Source organism: Amphiprion ocellaris, chromosome 8 (genome assembly GCF_022539595.1).
Source record: "Amphiprion ocellaris isolate individual 3 ecotype Okinawa chromosome 8, ASM2253959v1, whole genome shotgun sequence".
NCBI lineage: Eukaryota > Metazoa > Chordata > Actinopteri > Pomacentridae > Amphiprion > Amphiprion ocellaris.
This window is the reverse complement of record NC_072773.1, coordinates 15,601,777-15,621,569: the sequence shown is the minus strand read 5'-3', so window position 1 is coordinate 15,621,569 and position 19,793 is coordinate 15,601,777. Positions and strand designations below refer to the sequence as shown.

Here is a 19,793-nt window from a genome sequence, read left to right as displayed (position 1 = left end):
CACCGCAAACATAATATCACGAAACTCATAAAGTGCAACACAGCTGCCGACTAGTTTGGGGCGGAGCAAACCAACAGGATACAGGTCTAACTATCATTAACATCCAGATACTCACTGGCTCATATTGAAGCATGGAACTTAACTGCCCTGGGTAGGAAACGATGGTGGGGCGGGGTAGGGCTGGCGAGGCGGCCTGTGGCAGATGGAGATCAGCCTGGGTGGACAGGTGCTGCAGCGGTGGAATCCTGGCTGTGGCCGTGATGGAACTGACGAGAGCACGAGGTGGTTCCGGATGGTCCAGACTTGAAGGAATGAGCGGGTGGGAATCTGAACTGAAAGAGCACAGACACCGGTGAGCATGAGCACAAAACAAGGAGCTAGAGTGAACGAGGCTGATGCTAATAGTGGAGGTTCACGGTCCGGCGATGAGTAGTGGCAGCGTCCGGCTTTTATGGGGGAGGAATGTAGATTGGATAATGTTCCTGCCTGCGCACCAACCAATCCTGCTGATTGCAGTTGGCAGCACCTGTCTGCCGACCACATGCCACCTAGGAGAGAGGGAGATGAAGGGAAAGGAGGAGGATCTGCCCCTACTGGGCAGCTGAAGTGGAGGACGTGACACATACAGGTGTACAGTGTGTCCACTTTGCTAGTGCACTCATGCCGCTGCTGTTTACAACTCAGCCTCCTTCTCCTACTGCAATATATAATATTTTTGTTCTTGTTGATTGAATTAAGATTTCATGCTTCATGTAGAGAAGTCCCGCTACTTCAAGTTTAAATTAGATGCATAACCACAAGAAAAGGTTTGTCTTTAAATGCAACATGTATCAAATATAAAACTGTGTGTTATGTTCTTACAGTTACATGAACACACACACAGTACACAAGCGAGTAAAACGTGTCCTCTGCATTAATTAGTATTTTGTCTATGGAGAGTCTGAGCAACAGACTTTAAAAGATGTTGTGAAGTTTTCATACAGCCACTGTGTCTCCAAAAGGGGAAAATGAATTAAGTTGTTTATCAGCCTTTGTAGCTGTTTGGAAAAACAGTCTCATTTTCACAGTTGCTCACATTTATGAAATTATTCAGTCCAATTTAAGAAAGGACTTTCTTCGACTCCAGCACCCCGGAGCATGTAAAGGTTTGTGCAAACCTCCAGTTCAAGGGGAAAAAAAGGGCTTCATCTCCCAATCACGCCCATGTATTTTTGAATCATAAAACCTCACACATAAACACATAAATGAACATGCCGACATCTAACACAAGCAAAATTAAGAACAAACAGACTTATTTTCTCATTGAGCAGCATATTTTGAATTGGACAGTGGGTTTTGAATGACTTTGGTGGGATTGTGAAACTCGTCTTGGAGCCTCCTGAGTATGCCAAAGAGAGAAAATAATCATAATTAACAACAACAAAGAAGAGGTTTATTCCTGCAGCATCAGCAGGATGCAACACTGAAAGCTGGAAAAAAACAACCAGCACTTTCAAAAATAACCTTTATGTCATTCCATGTAGTATACTGTAGGCCCTCCACAGTGAACAATCCCAAACAGTTCTGTACTGTATCCAGTTCTTGCAACTTATAAAGTGAATGACACCCAGTGTTGTGATTTTGTGTATTTAATTTAGACATTTCAACTATCTTTGTAGAACGCTACACAGACAAACCTAATTAGGGTTGTTTTAGGTCCATGTCTTGGCTCTGGGGATGGCAGTTAAAGACTAGCTTTAAGGTTTATGGTTCCCAGAGGATTAACCCTTCTGACTTGAGTGACCTGACCTTATGGGTAGTGATATACTGGGTTGGCATGAGAAGTTCTTAGTTAAATGTTTCAACAATTATTCAGTGGATTGCCATGAAAAAACGACAAACATGCATTTTCTCCTAATGATTAACTGACCGGTGATACCTTGGGTTCTTACATTGCAACATTATAAGGTCTTATGACCAAATACCTGCAAGACATGAAGCTGTATTTTGTGGTTTGTGCAAATTAGCAAATGTTGACATACTAACATTAGACCATAGTTGATCTATAATCTGTACAGAGTCCCATTCATGGTTCAGCACGCATACGAACTGCAAATCAGTTGCAGAGTTTAACAACAAAAAAATAACATACAGTTTTACTACCACTGTAAACTTAACTGGAAGGGGACTTGTAGAGCACAGACACCCTGTGATGCCTGTGGATTGTCTCACAGTTTTAAAGAAAGTGATGTTCATACAAACAAGCAAACAGCACTGAAAACATACCTTCACCTCCATGAGGAGTAATTCTTTAAATCTTGATGCAGAGTTGCAGTGCTGAGACACGAAGCAGCTTGTGTTCGTATGATTGGGGCACGTTGAAAGCCGTCGACAGTGAGTGCATGTTTGTTTATGAAGATCCCCATTAGCATTTGCAAGAAAGCAGCTATTCTTCCTGGGGTCTTCATGCATGGTCTCCTGCAACATTAGTCAAATTATTGGGTTTTATTTAGTGGCAAGCAAACCTTTGCAAGATCAGAGTTTGTCGGAGCAGTTTAGTGCAAAGACAACTGTTTAATGTAGCTTTATCTTTTTAGCTGACTGACCAATGTGGCAAACATCTGTATCTGCAAACACAGCCCTCACACTGGTAATGTCAACTTCACCACAGCTCACAAGTTGCTAAAAGTCAGACAGTCATAGTCTGCTGAGAAACAACAGCGCAACTAAAAAAAAAAAAGAAAAAACAAAACTCCTGTAGAAAGCGTGAAAGTGGGCAATGTTCACTGGTACTACTGCTGCACTTCGCTTTGCAAGTATTGAACCATTTATAAGCAGCACTGTAACATGTGAAGGCTGAGAAACATGAACGTGTAAAGAGATGATCCTAATGAAGAGTTGCTCCTGTTCTGGTTGGATATAAAAATGTATGTAACGTATTGTCATGCAAAAGTTCACTTCTGTTGTTTTATGGCTTCTTTTCACATCATCCACTGCCTCACTTTGACACTGAAAATATTTTATCATTTTCTTTTTTCAACTAACCACAAAAAATTACAAAAAAAATGTATTCCATGCTCTTTCAACTATTATACAATTACTTTTCTTGATGTTTTAGACTGGATAAGGTATTTTTTTCCTTATCAGTACTGATATGTTAAGCCTGGTATCGCATCAAAATCAGAAAAACGCTAATGGTGGTTAACATGCAGCTACTGTTTGTTGACTTCACTAATTCCACATTTAAAATCTAGAAATATTTATTTATTTGAAGGGTTAAACAAATAACTCCTACCCCATGCTTTTCAGGTTAGCCTCAGTGTTGCAACTGTTACCTTTAGTTTAAATATGGACACATTAAAGTAGAATTGCAAGCTACAACGTGTCTTGCCAAGATCGTTGCTATTTTAATCAGTTGAACTGATTCTCAAAGTTGTGCTAAATCCCATATTTAAAAGCCAAGGGTCATACAAATTCTGTGTGCGAGTCTGTTAGGCTGCATTATGCAACTGTGTGTGTCCATGTGTGTGTGTGTCAGCGGGTGATAAAGGTGGGGGATTCCCGTAGCGACCGGTGTTAATGTGTGTGTCTCCCATCCATCATCACACACACTTCCCTCCTTCAGCGTGTTCGAAAATAGAACAGTGTGTGAACATGACCTCTCCCACACATAAACACACACACACACACGCGCGCACACTAGTAAACACACCCATTACGATGCCATTGTGTCTTGGTTTCTTGTCCAGAATGTGGCTGCGTGTTTGTTTGTGTGTGTGTGTGTGTATTATCAAGAGCTGTAAGGAAAAATGTCCCTCTTGCCATGTCCTCCCTCCTTCTTTCTCTGTCTCTCGCTCCTTTCTTTCTCGCCACAAAGTCTGGAGTTGCTGCCAAATTTCCTCTGTGGCAAAGGTGTGGTGCCACAGCACTGTCTCTCTCTCTCTCTCACACACACGCACACACACACTGCAGTTGTTTTGCTATAGAAACAGCTGTGAACAGGACATTAGGTGATAGTGAACCTGTCCTGATATGAGACGATAACTGCCCTGCTGGAGGTGAAGAACGCCGCATACCAGGGGATGTGGTGTTTCCTCTGCTGACTCCGTTATTCCCCAGATCAGGACGCCTCTCACCTAATCTGTATTTCACCTTTGTTCAGAAATTTTTCAAAAGATTTACTGTAATGTTTCTGAAGTGGGGAAGGTGAAACATTGTAAACTCTGAGCCCCAAAAATGGCTGGCAGTTTTGAAAGGCATGTATTATTTTCCACGGGAAAAGTCAAAAACAGCTACGCTTAAAATTATTACATTGCATCAAAATTACTTTATTCTATGCTACTGTTTGGGGGTCACCCAGACAGTTTTTACACTTTTATTCATGTGCTACTATAATTGCACAAGGGTTTTCTAATCATCAATTAGCCTTTCAACACCATTAGCTAACAGAATGTAGCATTAGAACACAGGAGTGATGGTTGCTGGAAATGTTCCTCTGTACCCCTATGGAGATATTCCATGAAAAATATGCTGTTTTCAGCTAAAATAGTCATTTATCACATTAACAATGTCTAGACTGTATTTCTGATGAATTTAATATTATCTTCACTGAAAAAAAGCTTTTCTTTCAAAAATAACATTTCTAAGTGACCCCAAAGTTTTAAATGGTCGTGTACATGCCTCATTTAAGCCTTCTCCAAAATCCAAGCTGGATTCTATACAAAAAATAAAATTCTACACTCTTTGACGCAACCATGAGGCCACGACTGACTCATGTGCAACCTGAACATATGCAGCAAAAATACAGGAACTTCTCTGCCAAACGGAACTGAACTTTAGGCCGTTTACACAGAGCAGATTGGACACAAGTATGAAAACAAATTTAAAATGTAAGTTGTAAAACATCTATAGTGTGAAGAGTCGCCATTATAGTGGTATTTTTTAAGTACTGGTAACATCTGTGGGCACTTAGAAAAGTGTTGTACATGCTGATTACATTTTTTTAATCTTTGGAAAATAAGTAATCAAAGAAATTTAAGTTTTTTTTTCTTTAATCATGATTTATGTGCTTGACTGCCCAAAAGACATTTCTCTAGTTCTTTCTTCTTCTTGTTATGGTTGTTCTGGCTCTGTTTCCATAGAGGTGTATGACTTTATATTGCAGTGAAAATGAACGTTCAGTGAGTAGAAAAAAACCTGCTTGAGGTCCAGAGGGTGAAAACGCATCACAAATCAACACTGATGTAAATCTTTTGGCATTTTTGCTGCCTGTCCCAACAGCATCCGAAGTTGCACATTGCATCCACTTTGCAAAACGCTGAATTAGGTGAACATAGATCCATGTAAGCCCAAAAATAATGTCAAAGTAGCAGGTTGTGTCAGTCGACCATGTTTCTGTCTCACTGTGAACTAAAATGTGCACTTTTTATGCACACATACACTTAGAGTCACTATAAACAGTGACCTAAAGACATAAAGATGAAGCGCACACACACACACACACACACACACACACACACACACACACACACACACACACACACACACACACACACACACACACACACACACACACACACACACACACAGGGAGCCTGGGACAACAGTGGTAAGTGGGAGTAGTTCCTGGTTGGTCGAGCAGGAGGCTCTGAGACGCCACAGCAGTCTCCCATGGAGCTGGGCGTGGGGAGGAAAGTGTGTGTGTGTGTGTGTGTGTGTGTGTGTGTGTGTGTGTGTGTGTGTGCAGGGGGGTCATTATATTGTGGTGGATGAAGGGGCTTTTGGGGGGGGTCATGTCCTTGGCAGACAGACAAACACACCACATATAATATTCATTTCAAAAGACTGTTTCATTGAAGGATGAGTTTGAAAATAATATCTGACTTTAAAGCTTCAGTTTTAACTTTGAGATCCATCTACTCTACACAATAGCTACATTCATACAGTATTAAACCAGAGCAACAATGTAGTATATTCACTCAAATGTAGTGTCAAAATTCTCTATTTTTAGAATTTGTTTCTAGTTATTTTGCTTGGTTATACTTTTTACAGATTCTTATTGAGGCAACACTGATATCAGAACCTCTGACCAGAATATACATCCACCATATGTCAATGTGTTGATGTGAATAAATAAAACATTTTCCACTCAGGTATTGTTGGCTTTGCCCCAGTTCAACAGAAATGCAACAGGTCTTGGTCATTCATGTTTTCCCAGCAAGTTTGCACACAGTTTCCCCACACTTATAGTATGATGCATGGAAGATGTCCCTGTGTTTGCAAATTCAATCAGTTTCTTGGACTTTTTTAATAATAATATTTAATAGTAACATATTTTATATCATGTCTAACATAAAATCACACCATTTATCAAAGCAAAAACGGTAAAAAACTGAAGGACCTGTTGAATTGTCAACTTTCTAGTGGTCCCGGAACTACTTTGAAATCCCTTTGCATATTTGCAAACTGAGCCAAATTTAAGATTAAAATCCTGATATTTTATCAATCTGACAAAAAATATGTTAAAAAGCAACTAATAATAATAATAATAATAATAATAATAATAATAATAATAATAATAATAATCTTGAGGAAATACATACGTGCTGATTGCATTTTATAAATTTTCTGCAAAATACATTAAAAAAGACATTACATTTTTCTTTTCTTTTTATTCTTTTTTAATGATTTTAACATTGACATTTTAACTGTCACACTGCACAAAAGGCATTTTTGGGTTCTCTCTACTTCCCACAGAGGTGCAGGAATTACATACATATTGCAAGGACAAATTAATCCCACAGGGAGTAAAAATATGTCAGGAGCAAAACAAAATGGCCAGAGATCAGAAGGTTAACTGACAGAATTTAGAGTCCGTTTTTAAATTGCAGGTTCTGTCTGACTATTAGTCCAAAAATTACATAAAACAAAGTAAAGCATTCAATTCTCTCCTTTCTATTCCTGTTTCCAAAGAAGGACATTTTTACCCATTAATTGATGCTACTGAACAACAACGACTTGCGTATATCTCCTTCACTATAGTGAATTTTAGAAATGTATCTTGTCCAAGCGACAAGCTGTTAGCTGTTGCTGCATCAATCAGACGTGGAACTTTAATGTCGGGGTGCAATATGTCCTAAAGCCCATTACTATCAGCAGCCACCCCCATCCAGCCCCTGATTGCCTCCCTCTCTTCCTCTGTCTCACTCTCACTCCCTCTCCCAGTGAGTTGTTGTTAAGCTCAGCCACTAATCGCTCTGGTTGGGACTGTGGTCGGCTGTGTTACCGCTGTCCTGCCCTCAAATACACACACACGCGCGCACACACACACACACACAGTAGCCCTGGACTAACACATATATAAATCCATGCCATACTATATGTGTGTAATCATGTTTTGTCTCTCATTTGTCGGCAAACCTAATTATAAATGTGTCATGCATCTGTCCTTTTTGTATATATCTGTGCGCTCATGCATGTGTTTGCGTACGTGCGTGTTACAGTTTGAATGTGTGTATTTGTGTGTGCGTGTGTGTGTGTGCGTGTGTGAGAAGCACCATTCTCAGTTGGGCAAAAACAATGGAACCTCTGATTACATCTCCCTGTACAGGCGGACGGTGTGTGTGTGTGTGTGTGTGTGTGTGTGTGTGTGTGTGTGTGTGTGTGTGTGTGTGTGTGTGTGTGTGTGTGTGTGTGTGTGTGTGAAGCTTCAGGGGGGAGGAAAGGGTGGCGGTTGCGGAGGAGGAAAGAGGGGGAGGCAAAGTTTGGACACCCCCCCCTCCCTCCTTTGCTATTTCTCGTGCACACACTCGTTCCCATCCCCTCGCAGCCGCCTGGCATCTCATTGGTTAAATCTCAGGCTATATATTTATGTGATTGGTCAGGGCGGGGTATATATACACAGCGTGGGTCGGTTAAATCTGGCCACAAGTTTCAAAACTTTCAAACAGGACAGACAGACAGAGAGACAGTGTGTCGGACGGCTTGAGTGACGGAGGGAAGAAGTGGAGCTTTGGACAAACCGCTGCACCACACACTCCAAACAAGAACTGTTGTGTTTTGAGAAAAAAAAAAAAAAGAGGCAGAGTCATTGTGGATCATTTTCAGGGGGAATATCCTGCACCACAACTTGTTTGTTTTCTCTTTCTTCCACGTCCTTCCACCTCTTCTCAGATCTCGATGCTTTGCTCTGGGATTTGTGCTCCAAATCCATCAAATTCTTCTCTCGATCCTTCTCCTCTTTGCCATCTGAAACATTCTGAATTGCAGTTTTTGTCCAGAACTTTGCAGCCTGACAAACTGAGACAGACGTTTGCAGAATTTCACTCGGACTAAAAGTTGACTCCAAGGCTGGTTCTGGAATGAATTTAACTGAGCCCAGCTTGTCTAGAGAGACTCTTCTGCATCCCGGCCGGGTGTCTCTTGGAGCTTGGACGTCGGGGACCCCAAGTCCTGCTTCTGATTCAGAAATGGGTTTTGAGCAGAGCCTCTCCGGGGACTGCAGTTCTCCCGATGGCACGAGGAGAGCAGAGCCGAGGATTTCTCTGACACCCAGTTCTGGGGGACAGAGTCCGGATCTGACCCAGGCAGGAGGTGTGTTGGCAAGCGCCGGAGACGGGAAGACTGTGGGGGCTGAGCAGAGGATCCGCAGGCCCATGAATGCCTTCATGGTGTGGGCTAAAGATGAGAGGAAGCGCCTGGCCCTGCAGAACCCTGACCTGCACAACGCTGTGCTCAGCAAGATGCTCGGTAAGACAAACAAAAACTTCAGCCTCATTAGAGCAGAAAACCAACACAGCCAAAGTGACTGAAGAAATGCAATCAGAGTTAGAGTTCTTGGTAAAAGTTCAGCAGTGGGGGAAAAATAAAGTTGATTTTTTTTCAGTAGTTGCAATTAAATATTCAAAATGCTCGGCTTTTGCTGGTACAGCTGTCACACCCCACACATCTAAATCACTCTCAGTGTCCCGGTAGCACTAATAACACCAGCACACACCATAAATAGCATCATAATAGAACTACTGCTTGAAAAACAACAAGATAACACTATATATGTGTTGATATGAATGCACAACAACCTTTTTACATTATTCATTCATTATATGTACAGTATATATGTTCTGACTAAGGCCTTGTTTTGTTTGTTATACTGCGTATTTGCTGTCTCTGCACATAAACTGTGCAATACCATACTGCTTACTTTCAGATTGCCAATTTAAAAACTTTTTTTCTCTCATTTTCTTTAAATTCTGTTTTTGCATTCTGCATAATTTGGTGTGCTTTTTATCGTCTGTTTGATGTTTTGCACTTCTTCAAGTTTTACAATATACCTAAATGAGACAGCTAAATTACTGTAGAATCTGTAAATTCATCCAATCAGTTTTGAGCCATGTTTGAGGGATTTTAACTGTTAACAACTTCACTCTTTACTGGAAGCCTTAAATGGAAGTCTGTAATACATTATGATTGGCTTCACATTAACTGTATAGGTTTACATTTTTTTGTTCTCATCTAAAATCACTTTTAGTTGGACAAATATATTAATTCATGCCAAGATCTTCACATTAAAGCAATCAAAGTCATCTGTTTGCATATGGCAATCACTGGAATTGTGTAATAAGTTTGCAATGTCCAGATAAGTGGGAGGAAAATTTCAAAATGTCCTTAGAAACCTCTAAAACCACCCGTAAGTCATTTTTCCTCTGTCTATCCATGTGCTCATTATGTTCCAAACTCCATAGTTTGTCAAAAATAAGGAATCCACTATAGTTGACACGAATCCAAGCCGACCACAATCCCTCCTTCAGTCTCCTCGAGAAGGAAAAGTGCAAACATTTTATGACCACCACTGAACTACTCAGGAGGTGAGAGTTTGTGCACAAAGATTTGGGGTGTATCAATATAAAAGTAGCCAATTAAATGAGCCAAGAACTTTTTTTATTGGATGTTTCTTGAAACATTCTGTCTTTTTTCTGTGGCTTTTGACAGCAACATGTTTTTTTTTTTAAAATATTGGCATAACATTAATGCACCACATTCATGCAGTGTTTCACATTAACACTGAGTGCTGCTCAATGCAATTACACTTGACAGCTGGAGCTCATCTGCAGCAGCAGATTTTCAGAGCCACTTAAATTCAAACTATAATGTTTCTGAGAGAAAATGTGCTCAACAGCTGTCGAGGCTGCTGGCATTGACAATATATATGATAAACTGAGAGTATAATTGTAAAATAAAATATGCCCAGTAGGTGGCTACAACACAGCAGTTTATATGTCTGAAAACAATTTTAACTGAAGAACATAATGCAGCATCACACAAAATTAAGCTTGAGAGGAGTACAAGGATTTTGACATGTAGAGACATGTCTCGATGTGTTTTGTAGCTTCCACTTGAGCTGTTTGAAGGCTAGGATTTCACTGCGGTCATTGTGATTTTTTTTTCTTTTTGCACCTCACCACTTAAATAAGAATTAAAAACCAACAGTTTGACAGTCCCAGTTCAGTAAATATTGCCCTAGTCAACCAAACATATTGGTTATCATTAGAGATGGCATTTATGGCTCTTTTGAGGGAGCCGGATATTGAGGAGCCGGTCCTTTCAAAGAGCCATTCAAAAGACTGTCTCGTTGTTATATTCATTTATTTTTTAGAAGTCAACCAGGGGTAACTCAGTTTTATCAAGGAAGCAATCACTGGTAGCAGTTATTAGATACAATATGGATCAGATTAATTCAAACTTACACATCCCACTCTATTGGTGGGAAATATTTTGTAATATTGATTATAATTTCACTTGGCTTGTGTTTTCATTGTAAGCATTCCATAAGGTGGTGCCATATCCTCATGCTTTGACAGTGAAATCACTATTTTGAATTTTCCCTCACCTAAAAAACTTGGCTCATTCTGTTTTTTGTTTGGTTTTTTTTGTTGCTAATATCTCCTCCTCCCCGATAAAGCGGTAAATGCGACTCTACTCCAGTCTCCAGTCAGTTGGACTCTGGTAGCGCTCACACTCCTTCTCCTCTTAGCTAGCTGCGCATATATAGCTGTGTTCAGGTGAATAAAGCGTGCTGTGGACAACTCAAAGTCAGAGATGTCATTAGTCATTCACGTAAAGGCAGCATGGACAGCTCAGGCGCATGGGGTGCACAGGTGACACATGGAGAAAGCGTGGGCAATTTGCACATACGAACGGCTCACAACTGTGAACCAGTTCTCATCGTTCACTTATAAGAGCCATTGAAATGACAGACTCGTTCACAAACGCCACATCTCTAGTTACAATATATATTAGTGGTCAAGGTATGTTGGTGTAAACTGGTGCAGTGCAGCACATTTGTTAAACAGTTTGGTTGAACAGAGGGTATGATTATTGTAGGTTAAATGCCAATTGTACTTGAGCTGAAACAACTTGTCAAACATTTGATTGACACAATCTTAATAAATTGTTTATTTTTAAGCGTAAACGTTGGTTTCCGTTGGTTATAGCTCTCTATATTGTTCTGTTTTGAACAACTTGCTGGGTATAATGAGCAGTTTGAATATACAGTATCTGCATTGTTTCTCAAAAATTGTGATTGGTACTATTTTATCAATTTCTTTTTGGCCAAGCAACAAAAAGAAGTAAACATCATCTGTATATAATGTTATCTGCAGTTTTTGCACCGTGTTTTTTCTTATTTATTCTTGCACTGCCTTTATACTTTTATACTTTTTCTTTGGAGCTGCTGTAACGGTGAACTTTCCCCACTGTGGGATCAATAAAGTTTATCCTTATCCTTAACATACTGATTAATAATGAAGTAGTTTTCCCATTTCGAGACTTTAAGATGACTTTGACTCCCATAGTCACTGTCAGTAAGAATAATAGCAGCCCCTTTCTTAGGTAAGTGATGGAAATGATTTTTGTTATCTTGTCTTCTCCACCTGCTCCAGGTCAGTCATGGAAGGCCCTGAGTGCCACAGACAAGCGACCGTTTGTGGAGGAAGCAGAACGGCTCCGTGTCCAACACCTCCAGGATCACCCGAACTACAAGTACAGGCCTCGTCGCAAAAAGACCACCAAGAAACTCAAACGGGTTGAACCGGGCCTCCTGCTGCACACCTTGGCCCAAGGTGGGGCACCAGGCCTTGGTTTAGGACCTGACATCAGCCCCTTGGGTGCAGAAAGTGTCACTGGAGGTTCTCCTTATGGACATCCAGGTGCTCACCCTCCACACCACCATCATTCCCACCACCTGCTACCATCTCTGGGGCACTTCAGGGACCTCCAGGCCCCAGGACACCCAGAGCTTGAGACCTACGGCTTGCCAACTCCAGAGATGTCCCCTCTGGATATTCTGGAAGATGGAGCTGGAGAATCAGTGTTTTTCCCTCAGCATATGCAGGAGGAGGCAGGGATGGGAGGTTGGAGCGGGTACCACCACCACCTTCATCATCACAACCAGCATTACAGCCACCACTACAACAACCACAGTCACCACAACTCCATCCATAGTCAAGGGTCAGGGATGAGTGTTGGTGCCGGTTTAAATGCTAGTATGAATTCCAGTCTGAGTCCTGGTAGAAGCTCCAGACTTGATTCTCGAATGAGCTCTGTTGAATCAAACATGACCTCTAGCATGAGCTCTGTTACTGCAGTCAGCTCCAAGTTAAATCCTACTCTCGCCTCCAGTCACCAAGTCGCATTGAGGAGTTCTGTCAAGTGTCCACCATCTATCCCTGATTCCTCCTCCCCTGTTTCCTACCCCCAGCCTCCCATCAGCCACCCTGAGCCAATAAAATGCCACCAAGTTCCCCTGAGCACTGCTCCTGTCACCTACTTCAGTCAAATATATGGCAGCGGCGGCCCGAATGCCACCCATTTCCCTTCTCATCTGGGGCAGCTTTCACCTCCTCCTGAAACGTCCCCTTCTTCTTGCTCAACCTCCTCCATCCCCCCTCCGTCAACCTTCCTTCCCTCTGTGCACTTAGACCACTCAAATCCAGAATCCTCTGGCCATTTGGGGTCTTCTTCTGCTGAATTTTGGTCTGAAGTGGACAGGCATGAATTTGACCAGTATGTAAACATTGGAAGGAATCGAGAGGAGGCCTATGGACTGATTGGGGGATGTGGGGGTGGATCAAAGGTCCTGGGTGGGCGCAGCAGCAGTAGTGTAGGTAGTAGCAATAACAACATTGTTAACAATGTCATCAACAGGGATGTCAGTGGTATTATGAATGGCGTTGGTGGGTGTGACGATGGGAGCAGCCCTCTCATATCTGCACTTTCTGATGCCAGCAGTGCCGTCTATTACAGTGCCTGTATTACTGGGTAAACCCTCCATGATCTCATCTCTTACATGTGCCTCCTGTCATTTGTGTTCGCTCATTTCAATCGTTCTGACACGTCAGGAAGAAAGTATGCTGGAAAAAAAATGTTTCGACTTTATACTTTTAGTCCAGTCATTGTCATGTCTTACTTATCTCTCACTGATTGAAATTTAAATGTTTTTCTAAATGTCAAAAGAAGAAATACACAGAGGTGTTGTTTCATCAGACATATACTGGAGTCAGAGACAAATGTGCTAACTGGAACAAAAATGACACTACATTAACAAGTACAATCTTGGTCATAAACTCAAGCCGCTTTCCTTTACAGCTACAGGCTGTCGTTGCATTAGAGTTAGGTGTATTAACCTGCAAGCAAAGGTAACCTATGGTTTCTTGTAGGATTTATCACTCTGCTTTAATTTGGGATGTGTCTAATTACTACAGTGTTTTCTGCCTTATCTCAGTCTTCGAATGAGTAGAATGCAGTTTTCAATTAATCATGAAGGATACTAGCTCTTGGAGAAAAAAAACAACAAACACAACAGGAGTCTTTATCAATATTCGGATGCATTTATGGCATAGAAATTGCATAACCTATGTGATTCAGGGACATCAGCAAGTGCTCATCTGTGCTGAAGTGCCTTTGAGCAAGACACTAACCTGTCATGTGTTCCACTTGTTCTGGTATATCAGGAACGTTCTAATCTCATATCATTTTTGACATTTCATCTCAGGACCAGACATGTATTCATCTCCACTCAACTTCATGAATTTTAAATAAGTTCATCTCGTTTGCTGAACGTTAACGACAAACTTATGGGATTCGCAGAAAGAGAAAGACTCAATGGGAGAGACTTGTTCCAGCCTCCGCATATATCCCAGCAGTGTTGTCGGGAAAGCCTTGGTCACTAACCCAGAACACACCACTGATGTCTCCCACAAACTATCAAGATGTTTTACAAGCCGAGTTGGGTTTTCTCTGACCGTGATACATGCCATTCCCGCTGCGGCTCAGGCCATGACAGGGCCTCGTGTCAAACTCTGTGCCAAAATCTGCGAGTTTTAACTCACTTCGCTTCATGCCAAATACTGATATGCTGACAATTCAAAGATCCTTCTTTTCAAACCAGCAACATTCTCTGGAATAACAAGCATATCACTTTTTAGTTTTTTTGTTGTTTGTTTTGGTTGTCAAAATTAGTTATTAAAAAACAGGTTTTAAATTTAGGTGCTTTTGGAACAAGTCTTGCAAAGAAGGGCATGGAAATATTTTAATTTATATGTAAATTTCAAAATTCATCATCTTTACTTGCAAGTTCTTGCAAAGCAAACCTTACACTGCCAGATAGTGGTGTGCAGTTGTTAATCTAACATTCTTGGTGTTATTGTTGGAAACCTTGGTTTGATGTAGCTGTTTACTGTATATAGAGATGTTATGCTTCTTGACATTATGTGAAGGAGAAACTGAGACTATGAAATGTTCTCTTTGCACTGGGTTTAAAGTCTTAGCTGTATAGACGGAACACTACTTATTGAAAACTAAATGTCCAAATCATAAAATATGTTTTTGTACAGAAAAGACTGTGTTCATGTTGTTTAATAGAGTCTTATTTTTTCTTAAAGGCAAACAATTTAGAAAAATCACTTACTAGTGTGGTAAGTATGGTGGAGGAGCAGGACTTCAATGAGCAAATAGCCTAGCTTAGCATAAGTTCAAGAATCAGAATTAGCCTTTAAAAATCGATCTACCAGCACCTCTGATACTTAGAATTAACAGGCTGTAATTAATTTGTTTAATATATAAACAAACCAAATGCATATTTTGTTATTATAGAGGGAAATTGTCTGTTTCTATATGAGAAGAGCTGGTAGGCAGTTTATTTTAAAATTTTGCACTGCTCTTGCTGCTTAGCCCGGCTATTTGCCCCCGGTTCGTCACCATACTTAAACCACAGGTATAAAAATGTTAAACTATTCCTTTAAAGAAAAGTAAAAGTATTGGATCAGTGTGTTTCCACTGGTCTATTTTAATGTTCCTTCAAAATGTTGTGTATTAAAAATTTGCCTTTAAAAGGAAATCTAGAATTGTAACGATCTCTTGTAGATCTCTATGGGTCTCATACATTTTCTTCTGCCAGACTAACGAATGACTTTCCCTCCCACGCCAATGTTGGAAATTAAAATGAAAATTTGTGGTTTTGTTTGTGCTGAGAAGTCAACAAGTTGTAGCCACTGTAGAGGTCTCTCTGTATGTGTTTATGTAATATCCATCCCGTAATAGTTTTGTATACAATGGAGGCCGAAACCAGAAGTCTCTCTTCAAAGATTTATCCTACATCTGCTCTTCATTAGCTCTAAAGACAATGCTTTTTTTCTTTTTTTCCTACATGAAACAGTAGAACAAAATGAAGTATCTTGTACAGTGAAACCAGTTATATTTGCCACACAGTTCCTTGTGACCACCATTGGTTGACAGCAGGGCAATAGTACATTTTTCCAAACATTTCCTCTAGAGGATGAAGTCACAGAGAAGCAGCAGTTCATGCAAAGTATTAAAAAAAAATACTTCTACATCTGCATTTGACATTCTTTTCTGTTGACACCAGAGTCTTGTTTCCATTTTAATTTACTGTGACGCACAAAGACATCAGAGAGACAGGCGTTTTTTTTGAGTCGTGCAATAACTCTGGGGCTTTTGGTAATAATTATCTGAAGAAAAAAAAAAGAAACACCCAAGATTTTGGGATTAAAACAAAGGACATTTTCTCAGCAGTCATATAACGACAAATTAAAGCCAAGATTTTCCCAGAAGTGTCACTGTGATGCTTCTCAATGTGTTTGACAGGGATCATTTTTACGTTGTCAAAGCATAGAAAATGTTTTTATTCATGTTTGTATATTTGAAAAATGTGTCTGTAAATGGATTTGTTCAATTTTATAAAATAATTTCACAAAATAAACACTTCTAAGATTGCACATTTCATGAGTCCTCTCCCTTTTGCTAAATTTTATAAAATGTTGTAGGTCGCATATAACATTTTATATAGTTTTTGCTGATGAGAAAAAAAGATCAAATGATTATTTGTTTGGTTTGATCGCATGACAATGACTATCATTCTTCCATCATAAAGTGGACTTTGAAACCAAATTCATTCAATTTGTCCAAATCGAGACTTTCAATGTGATGAACTTCAGTTTATTTTAAAACAATAAAGTATTTTCTTACATTATTGTTTGAATAGGAGACATTTGAGCTATGAATTCAAACAGCAGCAGGATGATGTGATTTGACCCCAGGTCATCAGACTTGGAGGCAGACATCCCATCCAATCATCACCTCTTCATTTTCCACTGCTTTATTTAGAAGTCATATTACTTCCCATTTGTAGCCTTGCCTCTTTCCTGTAACCCTTTATGATGGTAAAAGTTTTACATTAACTTTAGCATTGGGGTTCTTAGAGATTTAAAAACAAAACTAGGCTAACATTGGGCGCTGTGTACATAGCATCTACAAAGCATCTACTGAATATATACTGTATATTTCTGATCAATGTGATGTCACTGGTTTCAGGTTTGAATATCTCATTTAATGCAAAGTATTGCTCCCATATGTACTAGTATAATTTGCTAATACTGTCCACAAGCTGTTCCCAGTGTCCAGTTGTGGCTGAATTTTTGTGGCTCAGTATCGACACCAGCGGCTGTGTTTTGGTACTAATCAGCCAGATGCTGCAGGATACCAGGGCAAAGTTTTTCAATTCAGTAATTCAGCATGATTTTACTATAATCCAAACGTAAAATCATTAACAAACCACCTTGTGTCTGATAACTGTCAAAGTAATGTATTTTTATGTTATCAATCTCCATTTTCCATTTGATCGAACATAGTTTTTAGTTAGTTTTAAATGATTTTTACTTGCTTTTCATCTGTGGTGCCCACACATAGTTATAAATTCTCCAGAAATCTTGTGCTATGTCTGTCCAAAGTGCTTGGAATGAGAAGGAAATTGTCACACCTGACTGATCAATAAATACTCATTGACACACATTGTGCAGTAATGCAATCGTGGCAAAATCTTGTAAAAACTGTGAAGTCACAACCTTTCAGAAACATCCATGGGAGCCCTGCGGGTATTTCTTTGTTCAGTGCGATGGGCAATGCGTTGTGTCGCAGACAGATGTGCAACCTATTCATAGTATGAGTTAAACTGTGTTTTTTGGGGACGTGAAGATCAAAACCCTTTCGTCTTCTTTCACTGTAATACTATGTCTCATTTGACCTTGTTTACCATCTCATCCTTCCATGCTCGTCGCACTTTTTCGTTAAATTTACCAAACAGCTAAGTGTGGTGAGATGATACCCCCATGTACAAAGCTGTTTCTTTAACAATGAGAACAGTCACTGAAGTCAGATATACTGAAACTGCTGCACAAATCTGAGCACATGGGTGGTGACTCAGGAACGAGTTTGAGGAGATCAACTTCGATGTTGATCGTAAATGTAGGAAAATAAGCAACACCTCCCAGTACAAGGACAGTAAATGCAGCTACATTTTACAGTGTCCACTATAAAAGCCGTGGCCCTCAGTCCGCATGTCTCCAGGTGTTGTAGTGGAAATGAGTAAGAGGAGGAAAAAAATGTGGGGTGGGAGAGAAAGGACAAGGGTAGAGTGAAGCTGAAAGACAATCCTCTGTGATCTGCTCTGATTCGGTCCTCTCCAGATTCAGATCCGACACTAAAAGAGTTTGGCTCGGTGGGACAGTCTCCCCCCCGAACAAACCGCTAACGGACTCAGAAGAAAACATTCGGAACAAGGAAAAACTGTTCTCTCATTCTCTCTCCTTAGACAGCCTGTTTTCTTCGGGGTTTTTTTGCTTCAGTCTTCTTTTATTCCCTCTCAGTCACTGTAATTTCATGTTGTTTTTCTTTTGCTTTTCTTCCTTTTCCCACAAGTTTGATTCCTACCTATCTTGTTTCATTCTGTCTCCATCTCGTCACCTTTCTATTTGCCAATTTGTCTTTTCCTTCCTCTGTGTTCTTTCTTCTCACCTTTCCCTTCCTTTTCCTCATTCCTATCACATTTTTCCTCTTTATCACTCTTAGGCCACTAAAATATTTTTGTTTCCTGCCACTTTTATTCATTTACATTCATTTATATTTTTCATACATCTTCACGTTGTTGGCTCGGTTCACTTTTTTATTCCATCTTTCTCACCCCCTTGTTACCCCTTTTGTCTCTTGATTACCCCCCATCTTCCCACACGTTGCTGAATATCCACATAATTCTTTCTTCTTACTGTTTTTTTCTCCTTTTTTAAAACATAAATCTGCTTCATTGTTTCCCTGTCCTCCATCTCTCTCATCCAATATGCTCATGTTTTCACTGAACCATCTCTCATAGCTAATTTCCATGGTCTTCATTCATTAAATTTCCTTCCAGTCACCCTTTATCATCTTGTCCTCTTGTCTTTCTCTCTTTTTACTCATCTCTTCATCACCCACTTATTCTTTCTGGTCACTTTTCTAAAGTGGTAACCTCTAAGGCTGAAAACAGCAGTTCCTTGAACGTCCACTTGAGGTTGGCTCCAAAACTAAGTCAATCCCCATAGACACCCATGTTAAAATGTGTGTCTACACAGCAGAAATAAACATGCTTTCAGCTTGGTACACATTCTTCATGTCTGTAGCTAATTCCCCTGTTCGTTTAACATAATTAATCTCTTTAAATAGGAGTCTATAGATCAGTCTGTCAATTCGTAATTCAGTGAATAGGTAGCTTCACCATGTCAAGTTTTGTTCACTTGACATGGTGGCATTAGCATCATTTTGAGTGAATTCACTTCTTTTTTCATTATTTTCCAAAAATGAATGAAAAGCAAATCAAGTGAGGAAAGATGACTCATTTGCATTGTGTTCTCTTTCATTGCTTTTAGTCCAACATTGATATCCTGTGTCACTTGGCTCATTGTCATAGCACTTGAAGGGATGTGCTTTAGCTAACATGAGATTTATTGTGATGTGTTTAGAATTATCAGCAATTTCTCTGTTCAGTGTTCATTCAAAACGTGGTTATATTCAGAAAGGCACAATAAACTTCATATGTTAAATTTCAATTTGAGGACAACATGCAAGTAACTTGCACATATGATAACTATAGACTTTTCTGCTCACCAGTTTTTGTGGTTCTATGAATCAGTCCACATCACAATTCTGAGTTTTCAAAATAGCAAAAAATAAATCAATAAATCATGCATGACTTGTCATAGTTGCTACTTTTCAAATTCTAGAGTCCTTAGAAGACTGAATTTTTAGTAGGAAACTCTGGGAACTAAAATGACATGAACTAAACTCAATGACTTTGTCTCATTTTCCTTGATTTTTTCCTCCCATCATTTCTCTTCTCTATTTTGCAATTCATTTTTGCTCTTCTACCACAATTCACCCTCATCACCTCAGTCTACCCCCTTCTCTTACACACACACACTGTCTCATTTTTCTTC

The 19,793-nt window shown here is 39.9% G+C and overlaps 1 protein-coding gene and 1 long non-coding RNA gene across 2 annotated transcripts in view; one reads left to right on the top strand and one right to left on the bottom strand.

Moving 5' to 3' along the window:
* Positions 1–19,793, bottom strand: part of LOC118471575 (uncharacterized) — a 58,226-nt gene that overhangs the window by 29,865 nt on the left and 8,568 nt on the right. Inside the window, exon 3 of the long non-coding RNA XR_008602621.1 lies at positions 116–332. This is a non-coding gene — a long non-coding RNA (uncharacterized LOC118471575). The remainder of the gene's footprint in view (positions 1–115; positions 333–19,793) is intronic.
* Positions 7,899–16,268, top strand: LOC111581392 (transcription factor Sox-18A). Its single transcript, XM_023289534.3, has 2 exons — positions 7,899–8,727; positions 11,916–16,268. The coding sequence occupies exons 1-2, from the start codon at positions 8,340–8,342 to the stop codon at positions 13,295–13,297; spliced, it is 1,770 nt and encodes a 589-aa protein (XP_023145302.2). The 5' UTR covers positions 7,899–8,339; the 3' UTR covers positions 13,298–16,268.

Bases quoted from the DNA above. Each gene is read 5' to 3' on its own strand.
- LOC111581392 (XM_023289534.3), top strand. From the start codon at position 8,340: ATGAATTTAACTGAGCCCAGCTTGTCTAGAGAGACTCTTCTGCATCCC. The intron at 8,728-11,915 runs GTAAGACAAACA...CACCTGCTCCAG, and splicing joins TGTGCTCAGCAAGATGCTCG to GTCAGTCATGGAAGGCCCTG.